The sequence below is a fragment of the Mus caroli genome, unplaced genomic scaffold (genome assembly GCF_978045245.1).
Source record: "Mus caroli unplaced genomic scaffold, Mus_caroli_1 scaffold_6, whole genome shotgun sequence".
Taxonomy (NCBI): Eukaryota; Metazoa; Chordata; class Mammalia; order Rodentia; family Muridae; genus Mus; species Mus caroli.
Genome location: NW_028227261.1, coordinates 37,051,767 through 37,072,425, shown reverse-complemented (window position 1 = coordinate 37,072,425; position 20,659 = coordinate 37,051,767). Strand labels below are relative to the sequence as shown.

General features: G+C 39.5%; 1 protein-coding gene across 2 annotated transcripts in view; it reads left to right on the top strand.

Moving 5' to 3' along the window:
• Foxj3 (forkhead box J3) overlaps positions 1-20,659 on the top strand; it is a 93,867-nt gene that overhangs the window by 34,360 nt on the left and 38,848 nt on the right. For both annotated transcript variants that reach the window (XM_021160897.3, XM_021160896.3), the window contains exons 3-4: positions 2,190-2,514; positions 16,307-16,381. In XM_021160897.3, coding sequence (XP_021016556.1) covers positions 2,190-2,514; positions 16,307-16,381 — 400 coding nt within the window. The remainder of the gene's footprint in view (positions 1-2,189; positions 2,515-16,306; positions 16,382-20,659) is intronic.

The following is a 20,659-nucleotide window of genomic DNA, read 5'->3' as shown; positions in this document are numbered from 1 at the left end:
AAGCTCTGTGCAGAGAGAGACATGGAACAGCTAGAGCAATGGCACGTAGGGACACAAAAACCAGTGCTTCTTTGGTGACTGAACAGTAATAGCTTCTATTTTTATAATCATCATCAATATATAATCATCATGACTTTTTTTTCCAAATAAGCTTTTTGCTTATTATAGAGATATAAAAACAACCTCTAATGTCATTGGATCCTTAGTTTTTCATCTTTAAATTGAAGGTTAGAGGCTGTAAGCTCTAGGTACTTTCCCTCACTCATTTGGTGTAGTGTAACCTTGACATTTTCACATCTCCTTATTTCACAGTCCTTACAAGGTATTGGGCAGGAGCATTTCTGGTTGCTACAGTGTACTGTGAGATAATAAGAGTTTATTTAAGATCCCTGAAGGTGCCATTTAGTGGAATTTGTTTGGTTTTTAGAAAAGGAGGGAATTTGAGAAACAAAGTAAAACACTGGCTCAGAGTATTAGGAAAGTCAGATGATAGGATAGGGCTCTAGGTCTCTGTCTCTCCCTGCCTTTCACTTTCCCCTCACCTTCCTTCTTTTACCCATCTCCCTCTTCTCTTACCCAGCTCCCTCTTCTCTCTCTCCTCCTTTCCTCTCCCTTTCCATATCTTCTCCCTCTACCTTTTGGAATTCAAAAGTGCACTAGTATCTTCCCCAAACACTCCTAGACTAACATTTACTGCATGTTTTCTCTGTGCATGCATGTATGCTTTATCAGATAATAGTTTAAATGTAGCTACTTTCATTGTTTCTTTGTACACATGAGGAAGCTGGAGTTTCAGATAGCAAACGTTTTCACAGGTTCACAGCTGGAAACTGTTGGAATCACTACTTGAATTCTGATCTTCCTAATTCCCCAAACCTGTGTTGGTTTTCAGACTCTTGCCTCTCTGGGGCTGATTTTTGCTATGAGCTGCTTGGGATGAAGGGCCTGTATGGAATGTTCTCCTGCCCAGTCACCTTTTTTCTTTCTTTGTGTAGTGTTGGGGAGCAAATCTAGGCCTTCCATATACTAAGGAAGTGTTCTACCACTGAGCTGCACTTCTAGCCCTAAACATTTGACTGTGGTGCAATTTCCTAATTTGGTATCACTTAGAAGTCACTTTTATCTTACGGTTTGTCATTGGGTCACTAGTCATGCTTTCCTGGTCCCAGGACAGAGTGTTTGTGTGCTCTGCTTGAACACCAGCAATTGCAGTGTGAAGTGCCAGCATCCTTTCTGTGTTCTCGTCTCCTATTTATACAGCAGCTTATTTCTTCTCTCTAGAAAGTGTGTTAACCTAGTGAAACTTCTCATTCTTTGGGTGGTGATGGTCTGCACTTTGGAGAAAAATCCAACTTGCAGGATGTCTTGAAGCCTGAGTTTGTGCTGCTTTTGACCATTTTTGGCTTAATATCTTGCAGTTTATACTCCCATGTTTTCAATTTTTGTAAGCTGGTTTCTTGACTTTGTTTCTTACTAACTGCCTGGTACTGTCTGCCTGCCTGCCTGTCTTCCCTCCAGTGTCCTTGACTGTACCTCTCTAGTGCTCCCCCAGCTTGTCTTCTTGCTGGTTTTGTCTCCCCGCTTTATGCTTCCTGCCTTCCACATGCTCAACTTTACCTTCTTGCCACATTCCTGCATCTGTTTCTCAATTCTCTGACTTGCTGCCTTCACTTTAGTTTTGACAGTCCTTTGTACAATTGCTAAAATTGTGGCGAAGAAATTGAGATAGAGATATACAGTTTAGGATTGTGGTGTTTTGGTGAGTAAGGATTGGGGCTGCTGCTAAGTTTTCATACTAGGATCCTGTTGCCTATTCCCTTCCCTTTCCTTCCCTTCCCTTCCCTTCCCTTCCCTCTTTCTCTCTCTTTCTCTCTCTTTCTCTCTCTCTCTCTTTCTCTCTTCCCCCTCCTCTCTTTCTCTCTTAAGAAAGAATGGCATTAACAGTTGGTGTATGTATTATTTTGCATTTTAAACCCTTTATGATTTAGAAGGAAAAAGATAAGAAAAAGGAAATCTTTGATCCCTTAAATATTTATATTTAGTTTGGCCATTAATTTAACTCAATCTTTTCAGATTTAACTAAGTTTTGCCTCATTTTGGAGCTCCTAGATTTGTGAGTATTGGATTATTTTGACTAGAGCAGGAATTTTTTTTCCTTGATATTCACTAAGGAGTCTATTTACCTGCAGGATGACATCTGAACTGGAGAGCAGCCTAACATCTATGGACTGGTTACCACAGCTCACCATGAGAGCAGCCATCCAAAAATCTGATGCTACACAAAATGCACATGGAACGGGGATTTCTAAGAAGAATGCACTCCTTGACCCAAATACAACGCTGGACCAGGAAGAAGTCCAACAGCACAAAGATGGAAAACCTCCGTACAGCTATGCCAGCCTCATCACATTTGCAATTAATAGCTCACCTAAGAAGAAGATGACATTAAGTGAGATTTACCAATGGATTTGTGATAACTTTCCGTATTATAGAGAAGCTGGCAGTGGTTGGAAGGTAAGTATTTCATTTAAATTTTAGCTTGTGTAAAATAAGCAATGGTAATATTGTTAACTGTTGTTGAAAGTAAAGCTTTTTGAAAAGCTATAAAAGTTAAGACTAAATTCTTTTTTAGGATGCCAGAAATGGGAAAAACTTTGAATTGTATTGATTGATTAGTGATGTGAGCATGTACGCCACCAAGCACATATGGAGACGAAGAACAACTTGGGAGTTGGTGTTCTCTTTCTATTATATGGTTGTTACAGATCAAACACAGTCATCAGGTTTTATCTTCCAGTACTCACTGAAGCTTCTTGCAGGCTCTGGAAATTTATGGCTACCTTATTTTTGGAAGTAACATGTTAGAGCTTTATTATGTCATGGGACTGATGTAGCATGGACGGAGAGCGCTGTGAGTGCAGCAGTCAGTAGAAAGGGTACTTAGTGTGCAAATGAGTTGGCCCTGAAGCTGTGGTAGAAAACAGGAGCAAGACTTCAGGAATGTGTGGGTTTTTTATAAATGTTTGTTTTGACTTTGGGATTTGTAGGAGGTGCAAAAGCAGCACAGAGGTGCTCCCCATATACTTGACTAGCTTCCTCTACTGTTAGCATCTGACAGACCATAGTATGATGATCAGAACTAAAAATTTATACAGGTAGAATGCTAGTGACGAGACGAAGCTTTTTGTCAGATCTCATCATTTTTCCTTCAGTGTCCTTTATGTTTCAGGGTCCCACATTTCAATTCAGTTGTCATTTTCTCTCTGTTCCCCTCTAATCTGAATGTCACTTACTCTTTTGTGACTTAGACATTTTTGAGAAGTGCTTGTCAAAAATTTGTTTTCCTCGGTTTGGTGGTGTTTTCTCATGTGAGAAATAGCACACTTGGGGCAAAATAACAAAAAGGGAACATGCCCTCTGCTTATCAGAGGCACAAGATATCAACACAGCCTAGTTAGTGTGATGTCTCTGGGTACTCCACTAGAAGGGTACTGTTTATTGTCTTATAAATACACAGTTTTGGGGAGATATTTTGAAGGCATGTGAACAAACTTTGCCCAGGAATTTAGCATTCATTGCTGTTTTCTGATAATTTTCTTTTTCCTGTAAAATGAAGAACATTATTTTGCTCAGTGGGAATGATTCCAGCATAGGTAGGGGAGGTAGGTATGTCTCTGTGAGTGTGAGGCCAGCATGGTCTACAAAGTGAGTTCCAGGACAGTCGGGGCTATGTAAAGAGATAAACAAAAGCACCACTGACTTTTGGAGAGATGGCTCTGGTGTTAAGAGCACTTGTGGCTCTTGCCTAGGGCTGGAGTTTGCATTTCAGCAACCACAACTCCATTTCTGTTTTCCATGGACACCTGTGCTCATGTGGATATACATGCATGTAGGCATGTAATACACATTCAAGAGAAAGGCTTGTCTTATTTGGTCATTCACTTAAGATAGTAAGTGCCTGTGGATATTTTTTTTTTGTGCTATTATTGTCATCCTTTTTTCATTTGCTCTTTGCTGTGCTGAACTATTTTCAAGACACGGTCTCACAATGTAGTCTGGGCTGGCTTACAGCTCACTGTGATCACTGTGGTAATGGCTGGCTTTGGATTTGAGATTCTCTGTCTCTGCCTCCACATGCTGTGATTATAGGTGTGTGTTATTATGTTCAGGTCTCCCCCCACCCCCAGAAAAAAACCTTAATAGATTTTTACTTGTTTGTTACTGGTGATTGAGCATAAGGTCTCAAAACATTCTGTTAGAATGCTCTACTACTGAGCTACATCCCCAACCCTCACTGTCCTCCAGACCAGTTCAGCTTTGACCATTGGGAATGTTTATAGGATGATCTCATCCTTTTGTTTCCAGAAGCATCTGTATCCTCCTGGCCAGCTCTGGAATCAGCCACAGATTTAAAAAGTCTTTTGTTACACCATCACATAAGTTGTGTACTAACTATATGTTCTATAACAAGTAATCCAGTTTGCTTTCTTCACTTCTGCCTGTGCTTATTATTATTTTTTTTTATGTTTTACATAGGAATTACCCAGTTGTGTGCTACGTGATATGGCAGGCTTGCGTGTGTTTGTGTGTACTTTAAAAAAAAGGGTTTATAGAGTTTAAGGTTTATATTAGCTGATCGTTACTTCAGCTTCTAGTAAGTGTTCTTGCTGTACTGCCTTTATTCCCTACACATTGTTGTATAGCTTTAGAGGTCTTCGTTTATCCACCATGCACCCATGATGTGCCTTGTGCTGTGGGAAGCAGTCGGATGTCTTGAGGGGAAGGACTGTGTCACACTATAGCCGTCTTCAGAGTCTCTTCCTTCATCTGTAGTCCGGCACCTGTCTGTCTCGGAGCTTCAGTTAGGGCGTCTGGATTAACTGCGGTTCTTGTCTCAGATTCCTCTTTACTTCCTTCCCCGCTCCTTTTCTCTGGCTGGCTGTAAACGGGATTTCTTGCTTTTGTTTTTCTTGTCTATCCAGTTGCTGTTACTTTGTTACTTTATTACTTTAGCTCATGTTAAGCAGATATTTTTGCCTAGTTGTAAAGGTAAGAAAACAGGCTTAGAGAAATTAAGTGATTTTTTTTTTCCTCCAGAATTTTTGAAGTAGAAAATGGTAGAATGAAGACTCCGTATACTTGGTAGTTTGAAAAATTCATCACTTGTTCTTAACAAGTAGTACTATATAGCCCATAATTTTGTGAAGACTACATGGATAGTTGAATTTTCTTAGCTGGCTTACTAGTTTGAAAAAATGATTTTTAACAGCATGCTTTAAATCTACTTTAACAGTATTTCAGTTGGAGAAATATATTTTTAAAAACTTCTAAAAATTGTTTATTTTACGCGTATTAGTGTTTTGCCTGTATGTCTGTATACCACCTGCCTTCCTGTTGCTCATGGAAACCAGAAGAGGGGATCAGACCCCCTGGAACTAGAGTTACAGATTATTGTGGGCCACTGTATGGGTGTTGGAAACTGAAGCCGGGTTTACTGGGGAATCAGCCAATGCTCTTAACTTCTGAGCCATCTCTTCAGCATAGAAGTATACCTTAAAATAAAATCTGGGGAGATATAGCTCAGTGGTAGGTGATTACCTAGGAAGCATAAAGCCCTGGGTGTGATCTCCATCCCTCCACCCCCAAAATCCCCAAAAGTTTTGTTGTTGTTTTATTTTTCTGTTTGTTTGTTTCATTCATTCATTCATTCATTCTTGAAACAAGGTTTTTCTGTGTAGCCCTGGCTATCTGGAACTCGCTCTGTAGAACAGGTTGGCCTCAAACTCAGAGATCTGCCTGCCTCCTGCCTTCTGAGTGCTGGGATTAAAGGTGTGTGACACCATTGCTCAGCCAAACTTTTTTTTAAACCTCAGAATCAAAACATTGCTAAAAAGTGGCAGTGCTTTATTTTTGTTTTTACTGACAGGCACTCTAGTGCTTTTTATCAAGGTTTGGATTAGGGAGATATAAGTCTGTTTGGCAGCAGAAAAGCATGATGTCTGTAGAGAAAAGAAAAAAAGAAAAAAGAAAAAAAAAAGACCAGAATTTGAGTAAGCCTATCAGAGACTTGTGGAATGGCTGAATTCCTGAGAGTACCAGACAAGTAATGAGCAAGAGGTACCAATCCAACGGCTGTACCTCTGATGTGTTCTGCTTAGGTTTTTCCTATGAGGTCACAGAGTGGGTGTTTTGGCTTCTCCTCCTTAAGAGAATGAGAGAGGGGTTTTTGTGTAGAATTTCCTAAGTTCCAGATGTTCTAAGTCTAGGGTTCTTAATCTGCAGTATAATAAATGTGTCTGTTTTGATTTTGTTTGGTCTGTGGGCTACCAATCCTTTCAGTTTAATTTCATGGTCCTTTCATTAATTTGAAAAGGGCTTACTTTCTCCTGTGCACTGAGCTTGAGCTTAGAACCACTAAGAAACATACCTTAGAGAGAGTTCATCCTCCATTAGAGAAATATACACATGACAAGCAGTTATGAAGCTGGATACATTGTGGAATACTATGTTATTGTTGACACCGTTGATGACATAATCATATCCATTTTGTGTGTAGCTTGGAAAAAAACTGTTAACTCTACTGACAAACAATGGAGAGTATAAGATTCTGAAGTGACTGAGTAAAAGGAAGAGGACTTATTAGGAAGCTATTAAAGAAGAGAAATATCAATTTATTTTGAGATTTTAGAGGGATATTTTAATTGTATTCTTAAACACTTGATTATAGGAGCTCCTGGTAGAAAGTTGGGATGAACCAGATTATAATGATCTTAAAATCTATGAAAGCCCAGCTAAAGAACTTGCTTGAATTTCTAGGAACAGTATATAAATTTTGATTATGTTCCTCATCAACCTAGCCCTCAGTGTCTTATATATTGTAAATCTGTTGTTATGTCTTTATGTTGTGATTATTATCTCAAATCATGGCTTGGAATTCCTTTAGAAGTAGTGATTAAATACTCACCTCTAAGGTACGTGGCTAATATATTAAGAAATAGTGGGTGGATTGGGAGTGGAAGTGAGTGGGAAAGAATTTTGTTCCTAAAACTAGAGATTCCCAGAAAGGTTCTGATACCATTTGCCTCCAGCAGAACTTCAGTATCTTTAGGGGTTATAAATAGTAATCATTAAAAATTTTTCCTTTCACTAATTTTAAAATACTGGATGCCTAGTATTTACCTTGATCACTTTAATTTTCGTTTTTGTAGACCTAGAAACATTTATACCTGAACATTTATATGGGGACTAAAGCTGGTAGAACATGCCTTTGATCCCAGCACTGGGGAGGTTGGAGGCAGGTATATTTCTGTAACTTTAAGGTCATTGTGGTCTTGGTCTATATAGTGAATTTGAATTCCAGAACAGCTAGAGCTGTGCAATAAAACTGTTTGAAACAAAACAACAAGAACAGAGAGAGACAGAGACAGAGAGACACCAGGGGCTGGAGAGATGGCTCAGTGGTTAAGAGCACTGGCTGTTCTTCCAGAGACCCTGAGTTCAGTTCCCAGCAACCATATGGTCACAACCATCTGTAATGGGATCTGATGCCCTCTTCTGGTGCATCTGAAGACAGCCACAGTGTACTCATATACATACATACATACATACATTTTATTTCAATTGAAGATTATATTATACCCAATGTTCCCAAAATTTGACTAGAAAAATTGTAGACATTATCAATAATTTCAACAAAGTGTTATGATACATAATTGACTTATAAAATTTACCAGTCTTTTTTCTTTTTTCTTTCTTTTTTGGTTTTTTGAGACAGGGTTTCTCTGTGTAGCCCTGGCTGTCCTGGAACTCACTTTGTAGACCAGGCTGGCCTCGAACTCAAATCCGCCTGCCTCTGCCTCCTGAGTGCTGGGATTGAAGGCGTGTGCCACCACACCCGGCTAAAATTTATCAGTCTTAATACATATGTGTAACAAGCATTCTGGGAAAGAAATTATGGACACACTCCTCTTCCCAGTTTCTCAAATAAAATAAAATATTTAGAATATACATAACAAAAGAGGTAAAAAAAACCTTCTACAATAAAAACTTGAAATGTGTGAAGAAAGAGATTAAGAAACATACTAGAATTTGAAGACCCCCCAAGTGTACAGCTTGGTAGAATTAACATTGTGAAAAAAGACCTTCCTACCAAAACATTTTACTGATTCAGTGAAATCACAGTCAACATCCTCATCTCATTCTTCACATAAATAGAAAGAAAATCCTTTATTTGATATGGAACGACAAAAGACCCAGAATAGCCAATTAGTCCTAGAAAAGTGTTTGTTTCTATGCATTCTGCTCGTTTTAAGTGCTATGCGCCTCCATGACCCCAACTTTCATACGTCTGTTTCTATTGAGTTGATTTTGTTTGATATTAGAATGGCTATTCCAGTTTGTTACTTGGGACCTTTTGCTTGGAAAATAGTTTTCCAACCTTTTACTCTCAGGTAGTATTTGTCTTTGTCATTGAGGTGTGTTTGCTGTATGCAGCAAAATGCTGGGTCCTAATTCTGTATCTAGTCTGTTAGTCTATGCCTTTTTATTGGGGAGTTGAGAAATACTAAGGAAAAGTGATTGTTATTCCCTGTTATTTTTGTTGTTAGAGGTGGAATTATGTTTGTGTGGCTATCTTCTTTTGGGTTTATTGAAAGATTACTTTCTTTTTTTAGGGTGTAGTTTCCTTCTTTGTGTTGGTGTTTTCTATTATCCTTTGTAGGTCTGGATTTATGGAAAGATATTGTGATTTGGTTTTTGTCATGGAATATCTTTGGTTTTGGTTTTAAAAAGATTTGGTTTTGTCATGGAATATCTTGTTTTCTCTGTCTATGGTAATTGAGAGTTTTGCTGGGTATAGTACCCTGGGCCGGCATTTGTGTTCTCTTAGGGTCTGTATGGAATCTTCCCAGGATCTTCTGGCTTTCATAGTCTCTGGTCAGGAGTCTGGTATAATTCTGATAGGTCTGCCTTTATATGTTACTTGACCTGTTTTTCTTACTGCTTTTAATATTCTTTCTTTGTTTTGTGCATTTGGTGTTTTGATTATTATGTGACAGGAGGAATTTCTTTTCTGGTCCAGTCTATTTGGAGTTCTGTAGGCTTCTTGTATGTTCATAGGCATCTCTTTCTTTAGGTTCGGGAAGTTTTTGTCTATAATTTTGTTGAAGATATTTACTGGCACTTTAAGTTGGGAATCATACCTATTATCCTTAGGTTTGGTCTTCTCATTGTGTCCTGGATTTCCTGGATGTTTTGGGTTAGGAGCTTTTTGCCTTTTGCATTTTCTTTGATTGTTGTGTCAATGTTTTCTATGGTATCTTCTGCACCTGAGAAGTGTACAGTGTACTCTTCTGCACAGTGTATTCATATACATAAATAAATAAATCTTAAGAAAAAAATAAAAGGAGAGAGACCAAAGAAAACTGATCTTTTCCCTCCTTTGTAGAGGTCTTTGTTTTTCTAAATCTTCTCCCATTCTCTTAGGTTTGTTCATCAGCTCTGTGTTGGCGTATGGATAGACTGGGGCAGTGGGAAGGGCATTTATAGCTTGTGAAGAATGCATTGATTGAATAGATGGTGAGTAGATTTGAAAAGGTTTTAAAGCAGCCACAAACTATTTCAGAAATGTAGTAGTTACCCAAAGTAGGAAACCTTGCCACATTCACTATTAAACGGTCAGATAAAACCTTAAGATTTAGTCAAAACTTCCTTTTAGGTAAGGCCATTGAAGGAGATTGCATTATTAAAGATAACTCTGAATATTCCATAATTGACTTATCTTATAGTCTGAAATAGAGGAAAAGGAATTAAAATTTTTATGTTAATAACTTTGTTGAGGAAGATTAACTCTGCAAATCATTAGGATTTTGATTAACAAAAAGATTGAGTGAAAACGGAACCCTTGAAACTAAGTAATAATGCCTAATCACATTGAAGAAACTGGTATGTGCATGGATGTACCAATATGCTTGAGTGGATTGGTACAAGTGAGGCCAGGTGTCTTCCACAGTCACTTCTCCAGGATCGGTTTAGGTTGTTTGGATGAAAGGCCCTGGAAATCTTTTGGTCTGTGGCCTCCAGTGCCAGGATTGCAAGTGTGTACTGCTGTACCTGGCTATTTTATTTGCATGCTGGGGATCTAAACCCAGGTCTTCATGCTTGTACAGCAGACACTACCCACTGAACATCCTCCCCAGCCCCTGAGCTTTTGACTAGAGCAATCTGACAATAGCATATTTTCTTGGGATACACAGAGGGATCATGACATTTACTTAGGAGATTTGTTTGATAGTATTACTTGAATAGAGAGGCATTTTATACTTCTTGGAATTGAACTTGGGTTCTCTGTTAAAACAGACAGTACTCTTAACCGTTAAGCCATCTCCCCAGCCCCATAACTTGATTTTTTTGATAAACTGTTTTGGGGGTAGGATTTTCAAAGCCAAGCAGTATGTCTTTAATACTTATTTACCCTAAACCAGTTTTCTCCAGGCCAGCTTAGGTTATTCAGATCACTATAACTTTTCTCATTATTGGAGATAAACACCACCCAGATTGGGAAACCTGAATTGGCAGAGATGAAGCAGTGATGTGGGGTGTGTGTGTGTGTGTGTCATATATATATATTTTTTTGTTTGTTTGTTTTGTTTTGTTTTAAGAATACAATGTGGAGCTGGGCAGTGATGGTGCATGCCTTCTAATCCCAGCACTTGGAAGGCAGAGGCAGGTGGATTTCTGAGTCCAAGGACGGCCAGGGCTACACAGAGAAACCCTGTCTCAGGGGGAAGGAAAAAAAAAAAAAAGAATACAACGTGGAAGAGGAAACCTGTTAAACATATATGTAATTATGATGAGAAATCTATAAAGAAGTTAGGGAAAGTCAGCCAGAGCTTGCTTCTAAGGAAAAGCTGATTCTGGAGGAGGGGAGAGGCTCAGTGGTGAAGAAGATGTAATTTTCTCGAGGGCGTTGAATTCAGATCCCAGTACCCATGTTGGGCAACTCTGAACATCTGTATGTAACTCCAGTTGACAATTTGAAATAAGTTAGGCCCTTGAGAAGGGTCTGTAGGGAGATCTAGATAAAGTATCACAGATAGTCACTGAAGCCATAGTGGTAGATAAGATTGACTGGACAACAGGTACAGAAGTGAAGAAAGGATGGAGCAGAAACAACAATTTCCTAAACGTAAGCTTTCTGAATGGGAGGAAGATCAGATAGAAGCTCATTTTTTCCTAGAGGGGTTGAGTCTCTTCTGGACTATTCTTTCTTCCTCCTTCCTCTCCTCCCCTTTCTCCTTCTTCTTCCTCCTCTTCACTTTTTCCTTTAACCTTATTTATTTGTAGCCAGGGCTGGCTTCAAAATCATGTTTTTCCTGCCCCTGTTGGGACACCAGGTCTATGCCCTTATGCCTGAGCTTGACCATCTGGAGGTTTTACATTTCAATATTAAGATGGGTGGATGAAATCCAGTTTGTCTGATAGGTCTTTGGTTTTACCTGTGTTCTGAGCTTTGGATTCAACATTTGATTTCATATCACCTACATTTTACAATTGCGTTTCTTTTCTTCCCTTTTGGAAATTATTGTATTACTATATTCATCTGTTAGAGTTCATTCAAGCTGCTTTTGTAAACTCAACAAATAAACCCCACAGTAGACAAGGTGGTTTACATATAACAAACATTTCTCAAAAGTCTTGAAGGTGGGAAGTCCAGGGTCCAGCAGTTCACAGGTGTGACTGAAAGCTTCTGACTAACTAGTCTTGGTTGAGGGCCCCTTCCTGGGCTCATGGAGGCTGTCTTGTGAGGCAAATGAGCTCCCTGGGGCCTCGTTTAGGTACTAAGTCCTTTTCTTGAGTTCCGTTTATGATTTATTCTTTCAGTGGCCTTACCTCCAAACAGTACTTCATTGAAATTAGATTTCAACACAGGAATTTTAAGAGGACACAAAAAATGGATTGTCTTTAATTACAACCTACCACTATATAGTATTAGACTATGTTATGTATCATGTAAAAACTTAAGAAATTGAATTCTTCTAGTACCTTTATACATTTTACTTTAACATATAAAATTTTATATATGTGTTTGTGTGCACAATGGTCAGAAGATAACTTTGTGAAGTTGCTTCTCTATGGGCTCCAGTGGTCAGATGTAGGCTGTCAGGCTTGGTGCTGAGCTATCTCACTTGACCTTTCTTTTTTAATTAAAAAAAATAAATTTATCATTTGTAAGAAAAAGATATAGAGAATGTAGGCATGGGTGTGGAGGCTAGATGATAAGTTTCAGGAGTCAGTACCCTGTGTTTTGGGGGTGAACTCAGCCATCGTCTTGTACTCTACAGTGCAGTACAGAACAGTGCAGTACAGTACAGTGCAGTACAGTGTTCTGTCATATGCTGCAGGTGCCTTTCCCTGCTGAGCCATCTTGCTACTCTACATTACTCTTATCTGAATACTCAGTTTTAAAATCAACTACTATGCTTTCTTTAGACTCAAGAACTTTAAAAATCTTTTAAAATGTACTTTTCACTTTTTAAAACCATTTCTGGTACTTTTTATTTTGTAGGTCTTTTTTTTCTCTCAAAGTTGCCTTTAGGATGTCTTCCCTTTGTTTTGTTTTGTTTGTTAGTTTTGATTTTCGAGACAGGATTTTTCTGTATACCCCTGGCTGACCTGGAACTCACTCTGTAGACCAGGCTGGCCTCGAACTCAGAAATCCGCCTGCCTCTACCTCCGGAGTGCTGGGATTAAAGGCATGCGCCACCATGTCCGGCTTCCCTTTGGTTTTTTAGCATTTTAACTATAATAGTTCATTTTAACATAGTAGTGCTGCACGTCGTCACCTCCTGATTTCTTGCTATAGCCTATAACCTGGGTGGACATTGTATTCCTGATCCTTCTGTCTAAATGCTAAGATTATGAGTCTATTGCACAGGCACACTTCAGGGAGAGGGTGTGGAGGGTGTCATGCTCTTGCACATGTGCATGTTGAGAACTATCCTAGGGTCATCAAATGCATGGCACCGAAACACCCGTACCACTGAGCTTTAGCCCTTGAATATGGTTTTTGTTGCTGTTGCTTGTTTGCTTTTAATTTTTTCTTGTTGTTCTTTGACATTTTTGTGTTGTGCAGGTTGATGCCTGTGTTGTTTTGTAAGATTTTCTATTTGTTTAAGTTTTCCTTTTGTCTATTTTTTTTTTCTCTGTCCAGGAATCTTCTAATTTCTGTTTGTCTCAAGTCTATAGGTACATGCTCGTTCTGTGTGGAGAACGGTTGCTGTTTGTCCTCAAGTTTCTGAAGCTTTTTTTCTAGTGTTTTATTTATAAGCTCATCTGAGGGATTCTTTTATCTTCTGGGGGAGGGGGCATTGTTAGGGTTGAAACACAACCATGCCTACATGTTCTGCTAATTCAAGCCAGAGTTGCCTTGTAACTGGTTGCTTTTGGATGGGAGCGGAGACTGAGCTCCTTTCTGAGATGGTGGTAGACATATCTATATGATATCAGTGTCAGTTCTTAGGGTTCAGGGCAGCAGCTTATATTTCTCCCAGATTTTACAAAGAAAAGGATTTTGCATCTCCTTTTTCCTATAGTAATAGTAGATTGTTGCCTTTGTCCTGGCAAGTGTTTATTTCCATTCTTCCTTCAAAAGTAACGAAGCCTTGCCAGAGTGCTATGGAGGAGAGATTTTGCTGCCCTCACCTGATACTTAAATATTTGTGCTTTTTAAAAATCTACGGGGAGTTAGTAGGTGGTCTACTCCTTACTATCCCCCTTCTTGCTGGGCTGTTGTCCAGTTGGGTTTAGTTCTTGTGCATGCTGTCACAATCTCTGTGAGGTCATGTATGCTGTATGCATCTACTTGTCTCTAGAAAACATTTCCTTAAGTCATTTACTGCCTCTCTCTTAGAATCTTTTTGCTCCTCTTCTGCATAGATCCCTGAGTCTTGAGGGATGGAATGGTATTGATACCCCTTTAGGGCTAAGAACTCTTTATTTTAATGAGTAGTCATTAAAATATAATAGATATTATGCCAAAAAATATGATCCCCAAAGATACCATTTAAATAGTGGAGATACCATTGAAATAGTGGAGATACCATTTAAATGGTGGCTACATGCAGTTGGGTCCTCTCTGCTAAATATGTGGCCACTTGAGGATGAACAGGTAGGTTACTTATGAGTGGATTTTGGAGTCTTTAATTGGGAAACACGTTTTTATTTTCTGTTAACAGTCGTTGTCCAGTCCTATTTATTCATGAACACTTCAGGTCCCAAAGGCACTTTTCTGTCACCTAAATTAGTTTAGTAGTTCTTTTTTGCTGTGTCGAGAAATTAAGATCGTCTCCTCAGCAGTTTTATCTCTCTTTAGTCTTTGACAGTTTAATGTATCCTAATGTTGTCTATCCCAGATTCCTCCCCCTGCCAGACCCCCTTCCACCTTGATGTCTTCGTCCTCTTGTTTTAATAACCCAGTATCTTTTCGTGTAGTTCTTTTGTTGTTGTTAAAAATAGATCCTTGTTTCTATATGCCTTTGTAATACAGTATTGGAGTTTGTTTTTGTTTCAGAAAAAATGATTTTTTAAAATTTTTTTCAATGTGTATTACAGGATTTCATTATGACACTTCTATCCATGAATATATTGTACTTTCATCTGTTACTCTTTCTCTTTTTTATCCTCTTTTCAAAAATGACTCTGAAGGGCTTTGTGGGTCTGTGAGATGGCTCAGTGGATAAAGACACTTACTTAACCTATCAAGTTTGTTGACCTGACTTCCATATCTGACAGTAAGAGAGAGCTGACTACCACAAGTTATCCTCTGACCTCCACACATGCATAATCATGCACACATAAATAAACATTTAAACTGTCCTCTTCCATACATCTCTTTAAAAATTAGCTATTCAGTGAAAAAAATAACTTTTAAAGGTGAAGAAAGGGCCTCTGTTCATATGGATATAGGTGTCTGGTGGTGTATATCTTTTCCAGAAAACATTATTCCAAGATGGCTCTAGCTGTTTGTGAATGCCCCAGTATTATTTAAATGATATCTGTATTTGTCTAATTCATTTAAAGTTCTGAAACATGTATCTACCATAGGATAGATTTTCTCCTCCTACAACCTTTTGATCCTGAGTTTACCAACAGTACAGTAGCATTTTTAAACTTTGTTTTGGTTCAGTTCTGGGGAGTGAATCTGACTTGTGCATCCAAAGCAAATATTCTCCCTCATGTTGTGCAATATATTCCTGGCATTTAACACTTTAAGAAACTCACTTAACAGTGGTACCACTTGCTGGCCATGCCTTTAATCCCAGCACTTGGGAGGCAGAGGCAGGTGGATTTCTGAGTTTGAGGACAGCCTGGTCAAGGACAGCCCGGGCTATATAGAGAAACCCTGTCTCGAAAACCAAAAACAAACAAACAAAGAATGGTAACACTTCTACCTTAAGCCATTTGGACAGTACAGGAAAGTAAAAAGAAGAGCATAGTTATTACCTAAAAGCCTATGTAGGGTAACTTCTGACATTTGGCATTCTGATTTATTTTCAAGAGTAAATAAACATGTAAATAACCACAGTTAAGGGGTTTAAATTATGACCCAGAGGTTAAGAACACTTGGTATTCTTCAAGAGGACCTGGGTTCAGTTCCCAGTACTTACGTGGTGGTTCAGAACTGTCTCTAACTCCAGTTTCAGGATACCCTCTTCTGGCTTCTGTATGCACCTAAATCGTACACACAACAATGTACAATTTTGTGTTTGATACTTACTGTTTAGCATTGCATCATAGGCATGTTTTTGTATAATTAAAGTTCCTAAACAATTAAATGCCAAATATATATCATTATTGAATCTGCTGGGAATTGAGTATTCCAATAACTTGTTTAATCATGTTGTTACTATATGCTATGCCTAATTGAAAACCAGAAAGGTTAAACCTTGAAGTTCATTTACATATTTACTTTAAATACGTGTGTATGTATATGAATCTGTATAGGTATGTGTATGTAGGAATAGGTTCGCTTAGAGACCAGAACAGGGTGTAGGATCCCCAGAAGGTGGAATTAGTTGGTTGTGAGCTGCCTGATGTCGGTGCAGAGATATAAACTCTGCTCTTCTGCAGGTGCAGCAAGCACACTTAACCATCTTTCCAGTCCCTGGAGCTTATTTTACAAGTTGGCTCTATTTGTAACTGTATACTAATTCATAGAAATATGTAGGTTTCTTGTTTTGTTTTTAAAGATGGAGTTGGTTTTTTCATAGTCCACTGATCCAACAATGGTTTTTTTCTTTAATTTCAGAATTCCATACGACATAATCTGTCACTGAACAAATGTTTCCTTAAAGTGCCTCGGTCCAAGGATGATCCCGGAAAGGTAGGACAATTTCTTAAATGTAGTGCTCTGTCTCTTGGCACATATGAGTCAAGACCGTCTCTAGTTCTTTGGTAAAGAGGTAATGTGAAGCAGCGAGTACTCTTGCCTACACTTAGGTGATATGTGGTAAGTAAGGACCAGCTGTTGATTGGTTGGTTGGTTGGTTGGTTGACTTTTTTTTTTTTTTTTTTTTTTTGATGTTAAAACACGAGGTAGTTTAATGATGGAGCTCCGGATCGAAAGGTATCTCACGCAGGAGACAGTGGTTTCGACCACGAGGCTTGGAAGCTAGGGGTTTTTATAGAAAAGGGGGAGGAATTGGCGCAGTTTCACATGATTGGTTCATTTTAAACATCAGCAGACTGTTAACATTTAACTTAGGTTAGAAGGGCGGGAGATAGGGAGGCATGTCATTCTCTTTATCTTTATGGCTAAGCAGCCTCAGGAATGTCTTAACGACAGGCCTGCCCCGGCATGTCCTGGCCTGTTCTGCTATGTTCTCAGCCCCATGTTTCAAAGCTCACAAACAACTCTTTGGGCTATTTGACATAAATTACATGAATCACAGATATCAAGTTTTATTTTCTTCCATTCCCCTCTTCTTCTACTAAGTAATTCTAATCTTAGAATTTTAGAAGTCTATATCTATGTGGAGAATAGAAATCATACTCTTTTTCTATAAGAACACAAACAGAATAAGAAGGGATAGTAAACAGAACTAGGCAGGGACCCTTCTAGTGAGGCTTGAGGGTCTGGGCATGATGTAGGTGTACGCGATCAGATCTCTGGCTGGAACTAGTGAGATGTCTTTTGGGGTACCCGGCTTGTTCGCTGTAGCCATTTGTGACCAGCCTTCTATCTGTACCACCTGCAATCCTTTTAATTTAGCATACAGATTATTATTACAACAACATGTAGGTTTAAACACATCATTTAAGACAGTTATGGGCAAAGAAGAGAAGACATGTGGGGCAGGGAAAGGCTCTCACAGCTGGCTGCACCGGGCCACTGATATCTCAAGGTGAAAGCACTTTTTCTGTTAACAAGAGACAGGATGCAGGGGAAAGTGGACGAGAAGCAGCCAGAGAACCTGCTCCGCTCTTTCTTGGCCAGCCATTCTCACAGTGTCTTCCTTTTTTTTCTTCTCCATCCGTCCAGCGGAGGCGGGGCCTGGGGTCAGGGGTGGGGGAGGTCCGCTCATGGTTCAGGCTCCTGGGAGCGGGAGGAACCAGCGGGCTCCCAGGGAGGGAGGGGGCAGACACTCGGGGAGGGGGGTGCTGTTTCGAACCGAGCTCTAGTCGATTGTCCTAGCTGTGCGCTGCCGCCACCAAAGCCGGAAGTTCCCAGTCTGGCTCTGCCGCTGTGTCCCAGAGCTCCTCCAATGGGCCAGGGACTCGCAGGAGAGAGTTGTTTTTCTTAACTATCACTTACAAATTCTGTCCTAATGTCAGTCCAAGTCCACAGTCAGAAACAAAGGGTTGACACACACACAGTCTGTCCCATGACAAAAACCACAACAGAAACAAGACAGTAACAGAGAAAACAAAAACACCAGTATATAAGCACACTCGTTCCTCACTCTGCCAGAAGACAGTCAGACCTTTTTGACTGTCCCTCACCCTTGGAACGTCTTCCAGGGGCTGAAGCTTGCGGGACCTCTGGACATCTCCCTCCCGCGGCTTCTGGGTCCTTACGGCCCACAGTGGCAGCTGCCAGAATACAGAATACGAGGTGGGACTCGAACCCACAATCTCAGAGCTGTAAAACCAAGACACTGAGGTGGGACTCAAACCCACAATCTCACAACTGAAAAACCAAGGCACAAATCCACAATCTCAGAACAGTAAAACCAAGACACAAATTCAGCGGTGACACACTTAGACAACAGACAACATGTAAGACGCACACAAAAAAATATCTCCAAGGGGGTCTGGGTTCCTGGGTGTCACGCAGATCTCAGTGGGACCTCCAAATGAAAGAACCTAGTGGGGAAACTCCCACTCAATTCCCGATTCAGCGGGTGCACCCAAGAATCACGAACAGACCATCTTGATGTAAAAACACAAGGTAGTTTAATAATGGAGCTCCGGGTCAAAACGTATCTCATGCAGGAAATAGTGGTTTCGAGACCTTTTTTTTTTTTTTTTTTTTTAAAAGACAGGACTTCACTGTATCCCTGGCTGTCCTGGAATTCATAGAGATCTACCTGCCTTTGCCTCCGGACTGCTACAATTAAACACTTTGCCATCACCCCCAGCTTAAAAGCTTCTTTAAAGTGATAAAGAAGTCAGCTAGAGCTTGTCATTGTTAGCTGCCTTGTTTTACCTAGTTTTTGCTTGGTTTTCTTAGTGTTGTGTGTGGAATCTAATCTGTTTAGTTGCTTGTCAGGAAATATGGTGGGCTGTTACTATCTGGGGTGGGACCATGTACTTGACAAGGAGAAAAGTGCTCTAATGAAGTAAACACTCATCTCTACTCCACCCTCAAGAGTTGTTTATTGTCTCCTGATAACATTGCAGTTTCAGTGCTATATCCAGAGAATCTCTGTCTGGTTTAGGAAGCTCCGCAACAATGTAGCCACAGCTTGTACATTCAGTTAGTTCTTTCCTAAAGCTTAGATTGATAGATTGGATCATATAGGTGGTTGTCAACATCAGTTGCTACAATTGGTCTGAGATGCTTGTGACTGTTAGTAAGATCTCATTCTTATTTGAGTGGTTAGGTGATTGTTTTTTTAGAAAATGTGCTTTTCAGTTTTACTCTTGTCATTTCAGTTGAAGTTTAGCTCATTTATAGCTTACTTAGAAGATATCACCGTTAGGTTTCATAAGCATGTCTTTCACATGGTCCCTTTCTTTCTGTGTCCTGTTGGCTTGTTAATGCTTGTCCCTGGACATTGAGCTTTGGTGCTTCATTGAAGTTTGTTTTCTCTCACTATAGTCACCATCATGCTATAGCAGCCCCTGCCTGGTCTCTGCTTTAGGGCTTGCTGCTTCTGTGTACAGGATCTTTCACAAAGCAGCCAGCAGTCTTTCAGAAATGCTGACTCAACACCCCGGTCATCACTCTTCAGTAGTTACTACAGAATCTAAAGGTTTGAGGGTGAGGATCATGTGTGTCTCGTTCACTGTGAACCCCAGTTACTTACACAGAGGTCACTGGCAGTGAGGAGGCACCCTTGTTGACGAGCATACTATATCTTCTTCAAGACCACTAAGGCATAGAGGGTATGCATTTCTTCTTGAAGCCCAGAAGTGATGGTGTTCCATGGCACTTTGGAGGGTTTGTTCTCCCGGAGGCTTTTGTTAAGATTGAATGTATTATTCTAATAGTCCATTTACTCTTCACTCATGTTCTTAACACTGTGAATAGGAATTTATAAGGAAATTATTTTCCTTTGAAGTAGGTTTGTCTTAAAAAGAACTAGTTATTTTTTCAATGTCCTTTACATTTTTTTTTTTTTTAAAGACAGGCTTTTTCTATAGCCCTGGCTGGCCTAGAACCTGCTATGTGGATCAGTTTGGCCTCAAATTTACAAAGATCTGCCTAGATCTGCCTCCCTTCCCCAGTGCTGGGTGCTGGGGTTTAAATTAATGTATGACTACACCCAGCAATTTTTGTCGTATGACTCAGGTTGAAAGCTATTTTTTTTTTAAAAGATTTATTTATTTAATGTATATGAGCACACTGTCACTGTATTCAGACACACCAGAAGAAGGCATCAGATCCCATTATAGATGTGAACTATCATGTGCTTGCTGGGAATTGAACTCAGGACCTCTGGAAGAATAGTTAGTGCTCTAAACCGCTGAGCCATCTCTCTAACCCTGAAACATGTTTTTTAAAAGATGAGAAATCATTTCAATCTTTAAGGTACTAATTTGATTTTTATAAATATTTTATTCTGATTTAACTTAAGAATTTGCTTGTTTTTATGTTTTGATACAGGGATATCTGTTGGCCTGGTCTTAGCTATGGAGACCAGGAGAGTCTTGAACTTACAGCAGGCCTCTACATCCCTAGTGCTGGAATTGCAAGCATGTGCTGTCATGCTTAGTTTTACTTTTAGAGGGAATAGATACTCACTAAAATTAATACCTTGTTTCTAACTATTTAAATAGTAACCAGTTCAAAGGCAATTAAACACTTGGCTGCCAGTTTTGTACAGAAGATAAAACACTTTCCTTCTTTAAATTAGTGGTGTCCTGGAGTAAGGTAGATGTTGAAAAGAGAAATTTAATTTTGCAATTATCCTTTGGACTTAAATTTATCTCAATA